Genomic DNA, 10356 nt, shown 5'->3' on the forward strand with positions numbered 1-10356 from the left:
TGAAATGAATGTAGCATCGCCTACAAACAAGCAGGGCAGTTTTTTTATTAAAAAAACAAGCTTCAGGTAGCATATACCTTGAGACATAAGACAAAAAAACTGTTCCCAACAGACGCTGAAACCGGTTCGACGAAATGAATCAAGCATCGCCTACATACATCTGCTGGACGGATTTTTATTTCATGATACTTGCATGCTTCGGGTTGTTGCACGTCTTCAGACTGGAGAACGTACAACGACCCACCAGCCTACTGTTATCCCATCAGGTCTCCTTGGATGCCTGTCTCTTGGCAGGTGTTAGATTGTTTTCTGTTGCCGGAACACCTGCATTATTCTTTGGCGAGGCTTCAGCTACCACAGATGGAGAATCGTTCTTGGCAGAGGAATCTGCTGCTGAAGATGGAGAATCCCTCCTCTCATGGTTGTTCTTCTCTCGGAGAAAATTTACCGGGTTCGCATACGAACTTGTGCATGGCCACCTAAGAACGGAAAAAGGAGATGATTGTTTTATTCAAATTTGAGACATTTACACAAAAGCACACAGGAAACGCACCTGCTTGAATGGATGGTTTCGCCTTCAACAATAGTTTCTTCTTCAAAGATTTTTCCTATTAACAAAACAAATATGAGGAACTGAACATTGACACGGTCTAACAGCAAAAAGGACCAGCATATAATTAATAATAATAAGAAAATTTGAACACAATTATCAGTCATTTACACAAGTTTGCAGACTAGCGATCACTACCGAGTTCTGAAAAAAATGCAAACATGCAAATTGACCTAAAAGACCACCTCAGTAATGAGATGTCCCATTCAATAAAGTCACTTCTATACTATTTTCCCCTGAGAATTCATTTAAGTAGGAGTCTGCTAGTAGACACTAGTGAAGTATATGTAAAGTCAAAAAGGAAATGGCTGAGAAAAATGTGAACATAAAGTACATAACTATTGTTAATAATTTTCAATAGTATATTCCCATAACCATAGATTCATAGTGCTTCAAGATGTTGATCAAATCACTTGTTATATAAAAGGGCCAATTTACAAATGACCATATACCATGACTACAATGCTGGCTAAGTCACATGGCCCCATATTAAGAAACAATGGATCATTGCCAATATAGATTGACAAACTAGGCATGAAGATCAAATATAGCATGTGCTTGTGCATAAATAATTACAATCAAAGTTCATACCATATATGCAAAATATCATGTGGGGGGTATCATTCATTGGCAAAAAACATAGCCACGGACCCATAGCTCTTGACTTGTTGAAACTTAGGATTACTGGTAGTAAGTTAGCTAATTTAACAATTAAAATATGACCTTCAGATAGAGATATTTCAAAATCATGTACTCCCATTAGATTTTCAGTTATCGATATCTGGCTGACTTGTGAATGAAAATGCGCAAGTTATTTCCCTATTACCAGGCAGATAAACAACAAGACAGGCAATATTTTTTCATTTACAATATGAACCAAGTAACTCACTCGAAATCAGATGAGCTTAAATCAACCCTACCTCTACATAGTTGGAAGTCGTACATTAGAAAATACATAAATAGAAACACCATCATAGTTCGAGATCTACTATCAAGATACGATGCCTGACGCAGAGGTTGTGTGCTTAATTGTATGGAGCTCTGTTCGCACAAGGCTTGAGTAAAATTTGCAATAGAATTCTGCTCTTAACTTAGTTGTGGAGCAGATAGCAACTAATATGTAGGATTTGTCCTGACCCACACTGAAGAAAACTTAAACAATACAAGTACGAGGTTTAATTCCTTTTGCTTATTTCATCCAGTTTTTCTGAAAGCAATTTGATGCATTGTGAACAAATGACAACTGCTACAATATCAGACGAAAATAACAACCTATCTGACATCAAAACAAGTTTTAGAAAGTTCAGAATACTAGGTGATTATATACATCTATTAAGGTGAATCTATTTAATGCATGAAGCTGAAGACTTAAGAAGTACCTCCGTCTGAAGCCTTATTAGAGAAGTATTTGGCCTTAATGCGGGCTGCAAGTTCAGCTTGGTATCTGTTTACCTTCTGTTCATGCTCCTCAATTTCCGGTTCACTGCACATGAGTAGGCAAAGAACTTACTATCATATTTCATGATTTCTTACAGCAACAACAAGCAGAAGATAAAGTCTGTAACAAATGAGTAACTGTGCTCTGTCAAGGATGGGCTAAGATCTAGATGTTCAAAATTCATGATCATTTTGGTCCTGAGGTGACATGGAAGTATCAATTTGTCTTTTCCGAAGCCCATGTGTATTTAGTTTGTCTCAAACTTTTAATGGCACAAGATTCCCGATAGAAAAGGTTCAAATATTTATGGCAAAGAAAATATTAGATGGAATAGAGGTGGCATATTCAGGTTAATTAGGATATAAAGAAAGTACATGACTGTCGGAAACATAAAAACCAAAGCCTCCTTCATTTTGTCATTGTTTTGCCTTATTATTCTAGCCCTAGGTCTAGTAAAGTTATATGCCACTTCTTCTCGTAAAAGAAGTAGTATGACACTTCCACTCGCAAAAAAGAAACGACATGCCATTTCAAATGATAGTAAAGCGTAACATCCTGAGTGACTTGAAACTAAGTCCAGCACAGACCTACAGAATGGTATCTGTGAGCAAAAATGCAGGCTGTCCTTTTTCAGAAGATAGATTCAACTTCACAACTATATCATTAGTGTTCAAAATAATCTGCGCTTACAATTTAATGTCAGGTAAACAATTCACTGTATTACTCTTTTTTTTCTCTCTCGAGAAAATACAAAGCTTGCATCTCAATATATTGATAGAACAAATATTAATTACAAGCCTAAGAGTAGGCCGGAATAACCGGCCATGAATAAAACGGCGTCCAACGGCTGACAGACACTCGTTACAACCGACAGAAATGTATTCTATCCTCATTCACCATGTTACTACTACCTAGCCGAAATTGTAAAAATTAACTTCTCCAGCATGGGTTTATGTACAATTGTTTATGTACATCTGAATTCTGAAGGATCAAAATTGAGGAGCATGAGAGTATAATTGTACATCTGAATTAACTTCTCCAGCATGGGTTTATGTACATCTGAATTCTAATTTATTGTCAGGCAAACAATTCACCATCTTCCCGAGCAAAAGCAGAGCTTGCGTCTCAATGCATTGATAGAACGAATATAAATTAGAAGCCTAAGAGTAGGCCGAAACAACCAGCCACGAATGAAACCGTGTCCAACGGCTGACAGACACTCGTTACAACCGACAGCAATGTATTCTACCCTCACTCACCATGTTACTCCTACCTAGCCAAGATTGTAAGAATTAACTTATCCAGCATGGGTTCATGTACATGTACATCTGAAGGATCAAAATTGAACAAAACATAAAGCGCATAGGCATGAAGTCTAAAATGGCATCCTTCTCGTTCTCTAGAGAACTCCATATGCTGAAGTGGACAGGCAAATTTGGAGTAAAACCATAAAACTGAATGGTATGATGTGCTCTTGTGCACAAAGAACATTGCGGCTTTCAGACAATAAAAGGCAAAATCGACTCACCCCACTGCATCCATTGCAGTTGCAGGTTCGGACTTGACGTTGAGCATGGTTCCTCAATGCCCAGCCGAACGCCGCCGAACCTCTTGGAAGGTCAGCCGCCACGCGAGCCCGCAAGAAACTGAACTGAACGCCTTGGAGAAAAATGAACACTCGGATTACCGCGAACAGAACGCGAGCCGGTTAGGGTTCGTCGCCAGCAAACCTACCGAATCGACTCCACGCCAGTCCAGTGCGACGGGGGAGAAGAAGCCGACGGCGGGGCTGATGGGGAGAAATTTCTCTGGGGTGGCGAGCTTCGGCGGAGGGAGATGAGGGGAGCGCTGGCGCGGGGGGCAGGGGAGGCGAAGTGGGCGGTGGGGATGGCCGAAGGGGAGTGAAGGAAAAGTTTGGGAGTCAACTGGGAACTCGCTTGACCCTCCACGACTTTGGTGGCCCCTTCTGGTCTGACTGGCAGCACCGGGACGAGGTCGCGTCTCTGTCTGTTTCCAGCGGCGTACTCGTAAATGGTAATGTAAAAAATAAAAGGAAACGACGTAAGTATAAATGGTAAATAGTAAAGTGACAGCGGGGTATATGCGCGTATTCTTTACTCTATTTTGTTTAAATTGGCAGTTTGTTATTGAATACAATTAATGTTCTTTTGACAGCTTTCGTCCCTGCTGTACAATAGACGTGTGTTAAACTTTGAAAATCATAAAAAAAATCTTTAGATTTGTTTTTTTTAATTACAAGCATTAAGAAGAAATCTCAACATTTGGAATTTGAAGCATATTACGCGCATGCATTAGAAATCACGAAGATCGAAATTTGGATCCACGAAAAAAAAGCTACCTGATGGAATCGGCCGTCGCCGCCGCTACTTGCGCAACGTCGTCATTGCTCCTCCGCAGCGGGTTGCTTGTGGAGTAGGGGGAGATCTGAGCTCCAGGGGCATCCAGCGCCAGCACCACCTGTCTATGAAGGGGAAGGGCGGCCGCCGTTGCTCTTCCCGCCCCGTCGTTGCTCTTCCCATGACAAGGTGGGCGTGACATGAAGAAACTTGGGTGGGAGATCGAGGCCTCGGAGAGTAGTAGCCCCTAGACGAAGAAGATTTGGGACAGAGGCAGGACGGGGTCGGCGGCGGAGGGTTTTCTCGAGCAGCCCCGGGTTCGCTCTCACCCTTGTCCGGTAAAGCGGTCTATTTACGGTGAGGGGTGGGGGAATCCGGGCTTGAGTAGGGTCGTGCTAGTTTGTGCGGTGCCCATTTACGGCCCAGTATAACCAAACATGTTTATGAGAATCAGGTAACAATGTAATTGAATGTTGGGTAACAAAAGTTTGAACCAAACACGTTCCAAACGTTCTTGGGTGTGAGACACAAAGAGGCGAACACAAGTAGACGAGCGACCAAGAGTAACGAAGGAACTCATATCTACCCAATATTTTGAAAACATAGGAACAGAAAAAGATATATCGAAACGTCAATATGCTAGACTGTACCAAAAAACAAAAACATCATTTGTTGAGAAGAATCATTTGGATACCTCACTGGAAGCGAGCAAATAAAGGTAGTAGTGCTTGATTGGCAAGAAAAAGACAAAAAAGTACATTGGAACTTTCAAAGGATTTTTCCCACCGAGCTACCCAAGTATCCTGGCCATCCCCCCTCATCGCCGATGAAACCAACGTGGGAGGCAGCCACACCTCTCCTTCCTTCGCATAGACATGCCATTGAAGGTGGTCGGGTTCGGTTGGCCTAAAAGTGGATTAGGGGGAGAAGCTGCGTGAAAAAGAGTCATCTAAGGACGACAAAGCGGAAGCGCAGATAAACAAAATATGAAATACATAATCAGAGAGGAATTTCCCATCCCGGGAATGCTAATGCATGGGACACATGAATACAACATGACCATCCTTCACTGCAAATCATGATGACGGCAGCCCAGCTCCCTAGATGGTCATTGTGTCATCTTCTTTTATTAACTGCGCAGTTGATACGACCGAACAAAGGGCATGTCCGCAATGCTTGATCGGAAGGGCCCAGGTCGAGCTTATTCACCACAAGCGGCTCAAAAGAGAGACGAAACGAACTCGATAGTTGGCGCTCTTTCTATTCCTTTCTCTATGCATGGTTGTCGCACACGAACTAGTCGGCCCTATTGTTATGTACCTATCATATGATTTCCATGTATAGCGGCTCTTCTTAGCGCCTCCTTTATTTGCACCCGTCTGTTGAACGCCAACTGCTTGCCCATAGTGTGCACACCGGGCTAGCGATCGTCTTTTTAAGTAATCTTGTCTTGGTTTTGAAGGAAATATGCCCTAAAGGCAATAATAAAGTTGTTATTTATATTTCCTTATATTATGATAAATGTTTATTATTCATGCTAGAATTGTATTAACCGGAAACTTGATACATGTGTGAATACATAGACAAAACAGAGTGTCCCTGTATGCCTCTACTTGACTAGCTCGTCAATCAAAGATGGTTAAGTTTCCTGACCATAGACATGTGTTGTCCTTTGATGAACGGTATCACATCATTAGGAGAATGATGTGATGGACAAGACCCATCCGTTAGCTTAGCATAATGATCGTTAAAGTTTTATTGCTATTGCTTTCTTCATGACTTATACATATTCCTTTGACTATGAGATTATGCAACTCCCGAATATCGGAGGAACACTTTGTGTGCTATCAAACATCACAACGTAACTGGGTGATTATAAAGATGCTCTATAGGTGTCTCCGAAGGTGTTTGTTGGGTTGGCATAGATTGAGATTAGGATTTGTCACTCTGAGTATCGGAGAGGTATCTCTGGGCCCTCTCGGTAATGCACATCATTATAAGCCTTGCAAGCAATGTGACTAAAGAGTTAGTTACGGGATGATGCATCACAGAACGAGTAAAGAGGCTTGCTAGTAACGAGATTGAACTAGGTATGAGGATACCGACGATCGAATCTTGGGCAAGTAACATACCGATGGCAAAGGGAATAACATATGTTGTCATTGCGGTTTGACCGATATAGATCTTCATAGAATATGTAGGAACCAATATGAGCATCCAGGTTCCGCTGTTGGTTATTGACTGGAGATGTGTCTCGGTCATGTCTACATAGTTCTCGAACCCGTAGGGTCCGCATGCTTAACGTTCGATGACGATTTGTATTATGAGTTATGTGTTTTGGTGACCGAAGTTTGTTCGGAGTCCCGGATGAGATCACGGACATGACGAGGAGTCTCGAAATAGTCGAGAGGTAAAGATTGATATATTGGACGATAGTATTCGGACACCAGAATGGTTCCGGAATGTTACGGGTATTTTTCGGAGTACCGGGAGGTTACCGGAACCCCCCGGGGAAGTAATGGGCCTACATGGGCCATAGGGGAGAGAGAGGGGAGCCCGCAAGGGGTGGCGCACGCCCCTCATATGGGTTGTCCGAATTGGACAAGGGGAGGGGGCGTGGCCCCCCCTTTCCTTCCCCTCTCCCTCTCCTTCCCTTTCCCCCATCCGAAAGAAAGGAAGGGGGTGACTAGGACTAGGAGTCCTAGTCGGTTTCCCCCCCCCCCATGGCGCGCCCCCTTTGGCCGGCCTCCTCCCTCTCCTCCTTTATATACGGGGGCAGGGGGCACCCCAAAGGACATCAGTTGTTCTCTTAGCCGTGTGCGGTGCCCCCCCTCCATAGTTTACTCCTCCGGTCATATTGTCGTAGTGCTTAGACGAAGCCCTGTGCGGATCACATCACCATCACCATCACCACGCCGTCGTGCTGACGAAACTCTTCCTCGACACTTTTCTGGATCAAGAGTTCGAGGGAAACCATCGAGCTGAACGTGTGCTGAACTCGAAGGTGCCGTACGTTCGGTGCTTGATCGGTTGGATCGCGAAGACGTTCGACTACATCAACCATGTTAGCCGAACGCTTCCTCTTTTGTCTACTAGGGTACGTGGACACACTCTCCCGCTCTCGTTGCTATGCATCTCCTAGATAGATCTTGCGTGATCATAGGAATTTTTTTGAAATTGCATGCTACCTTCCCCAACAGTGGCATCCGAGCCAGGTTTATGCGTAGATGATATGCACGAGTAGAACACAAAGAGTTGTGGGCGATCATAGTCATATTGCTTACCACCAACATCTTGTTTTGATTCGGCAGTGTTGTTGGATGAAGCAGCTCAGACCAACCTTACATGACCACGTTCATGAGACCGGTTCCATCGACAGACATGCAACTTGTTGCATAATGGTGGCTGGCGGGTGTCTGTTTCTCCAATTTTAGTTGAATCGAATTTGACTACGGCCAATCCTTGTTGAAGGTTAAAACAACACAATTGATGAAAAATCGTTGTGGTTTTGATGCGTAGGTAAGAACGGTTCTTACTAGAAGCCCGTAGTAGCCACATAAAACTTGCAACAACAAAGTAGAGGACGTCTAACTTGTTTTTGCAGGGCTTGATGTGATGTGATATGGTCAAGACATGATGTGATATAAGTTTTTGTATGAGATGATCATGTTTTGTAAAAGTTATCGGCAACTGGTAGGAGCCTTATGGTTGTCGCTTTATTGTATGAAATGCAATCGCCATGTAATTGCTTTACTTTATCACTATGCGTTAGCAATAGTCGTAGTAGCAATAGTTGGTGAGACGACAACGATGGAGATCAAGGTGTCAAGCCAGTGACGATGGAGATCATGACGGTGCTGTTGGGGAACGTAGTAATTTCAAAAAAAATCCTACGCACACACAGGATCATGGTGATGCATAGCAACGAGAGGGGAGAGTGTGTCCACGTACCCTCGTAGACCGAATGCGGAAGCGTTAGCACAACGCGGTTGATGTAGTCGTACGCCTTCATGATCCGACCGATCCAAGTACCGAATGCACGGCACCTCCGAGTTCTGCACACGTTCAACTCGATGACGTCCCGTGAGCTTCGATCCAGCAAAGCTTCACAGGGGATTTTTGTCAGCACGACGGCGTGGTGACGGTGATGATGATGCTACTGACGCAGGGCTTCACCTAAGCACCGCTATGATATAATCGAGGTGGAATATGGTGGAGGGGGGCACCGCACACGGCTGGAATAGATCAACTGACCAACTTGTGTGTCTAGAGGTGCCCCCTGCCCCCGTATATAAAGGAGTGGAGGAGGGGAGGGCCGGCCCACTCTAGGGCGCGCCATGGGGAGTCCTACTCCCACAGGAGTAGGATTCCCCCCTTTCCAACTTGGAGTAGGAGAGGAAAGGAAGAGGAAGGAAAGGGGGGTCCGGCCCCCTTCCCAATTCGGATTGGGCTTGGGGGGCGCCACCTCCCTTGCTCCTTTCCCCTCCTTTCCACTAAAGCCCAATAAGGCCCATATACCTCCCGGGGGGGGGGGGTTCCGATAACCTCCCGGTGCTCCGCTATATTCCCGTTCTCACCCGGAACCATTTTGGTATCCAAATATAGTCGTCCAATATATCGATCTTTATGTCTTGACCATTTCGAGACTCCTCGTCATGTCCGTGATCATATCCGGGACTCCGAACTACCTTTGGTACATTAAAACACAAAAACTCATAATACGATCGTCACCGAACTTTAAGCATGCGGACCCTACGGGTTCGAGAACTATGTAGACATGACCGAGACACGTCTCTGGTCAATAACCAATAGCGGAACCTGGATGCTCATATTGGTTCCCACATATTCTACGAAGATCTTTATCGGTCAAACCGCATAACAACATACGTTGTTCCCTTTGTCATCGGTATGTTACTTGCCTGAGATTCGGTCGCCGGTATCTCATTACCTAGTTCAATCTCGTTACCGACAAGTCTCTTTACTCATTCTGTAATGCATCATCCCGCAACTAACTCATTAGTTACAATGCTTGCAAGGATTATAGTGATGTGCATTACCGAGAGGGCCCAGAGATACCTCTCCGACAATCGGAGTGACAAGTCCTAATCTCGAAATACGCTAACTCAACAAGTACCTTCGGAGACACCTGTAGAGCACCTTTATAATCACCGAGTTATGTTGTGACGTTTGGTAGCACACAAAGTGTTCCTCCGGTAAACGGGAGTTGCACAATCTCATAGTCATAGGAACATGTATAAGTCATGAAGAAAGCAATAGCAACATACTAAAACGATCAAGTGCTAAGCTAACGGAATGGGCCAAGTCAATCACATCATTCTCCTAATGATGTGATCCCGTTAATCAAATGACAACTCATGTCTATGGCTAGGAAACATAACCATCTTTGATCAACGAGCTAGTCAAGTAGAGGCATACTAGTGACACTCTGTTTGTCTATGTATTCACACATGTATTGTGTTTCCGGTTAATACAATTCTAGCATGAATAATAAACATTTATCATGATATAAGTAAACAAATAATAACTTTATTATTGCCTCTAGGGCATATTTCCTTCAGTCTCCCACTTGCACTAGAGTCAATAATCTAGTTCACATCGTCATGTGATTTAACACCAATAGTTCACATCTTTATGTGATTAGTTCACATCTCCATGTGACTAACACCCAAAGGGTTTGCTAGAGTCAATAATCTAGTTCACATCGCTATGTGATTAGAACCAAAAGAGTGATCATGTTTTGCTTGTGAGAGAAGTTTAGTCTACGGGCCTGCAACATTCAGATCCGTATGTATTTCACAAATTTCTATGTCTACAATGCTCTGCACAGAGCTACTCTAGCTAATTGCTCCCACTTTCAATATGTATCCAGATCGAGACTTAGAGTCATCTAGATCGATGTAAAAAGTTTGCATCAACGTAACTCTTTATGA

General features: G+C 43.6%; 1 protein-coding gene across 3 annotated transcripts; it reads right to left on the reverse strand.

Annotated features, from left to right (window-relative positions):
* On the reverse strand, positions 1 to 4724 carry LOC125509642 (uncharacterized). Of its 3 annotated transcripts, XM_048674658.2 has the most exons (5): positions 3783 to 3987; positions 3577 to 3707; positions 1990 to 2093; positions 554 to 608; positions 1 to 479 (listed from the first exon to the last, which is right to left on the reverse strand). In XM_048674658.2, the coding sequence occupies exons 2-5, from the start codon at positions 3621 to 3623 to the stop codon at positions 263 to 265; spliced, it is 423 nt and encodes a 140-aa protein (XP_048530615.1). In that variant the 5' UTR covers positions 3624 to 3707; positions 3783 to 3987; the 3' UTR covers positions 1 to 262. The 3 variants fall into 3 exon arrangements, with proteins under 3 accessions (XP_048530615.1, XP_087382519.1, XP_087382520.1); XM_087526393.1 differs by lacking the exons at positions 3577 to 3707; positions 3783 to 3987 and adding an exon at positions 4408 to 4724; XM_087526394.1 differs by having other exon boundaries at positions 3577 to 3987.
* Between the last annotated feature and the right edge of the window lie 5632 nt (positions 4725 to 10356).

The sequence above is a fragment of the Triticum urartu genome, chromosome 5A (assembly GCF_056163025.1).
Source record: "Triticum urartu cultivar PI428250 chromosome 5A, HENAU_Tu73, whole genome shotgun sequence".
NCBI classification, from domain to species: Eukaryota; Viridiplantae; Streptophyta; class Magnoliopsida; order Poales; family Poaceae; genus Triticum; species Triticum urartu.

What these genes read in the sequence shown, in the direction of transcription:
- LOC125509642 (XM_087526393.1), bottom strand. Translation starts at nt 4,607, where the DNA reads ATGTCACGCCCACCTTGTCATGGGAAGAGCAACGACGGGGCGGGAAGA. An exon ending in TAATAAGGCTTCAGACGGAG is followed by an intron (nt 609 to 1,989) that starts GTACTTCTTAAG and finishes TTTTGTTAATAG; the next exon opens with GAAAAATCTTTGAAGAAGAA. An exon ending in GAAACCATCCATTCAAGCAG is followed by an intron (nt 480 to 553) that starts GTGCGTTTCCTG and finishes TTCCGTTCTTAG; the next exon opens with GTGGCCATGCACAAGTTCGT.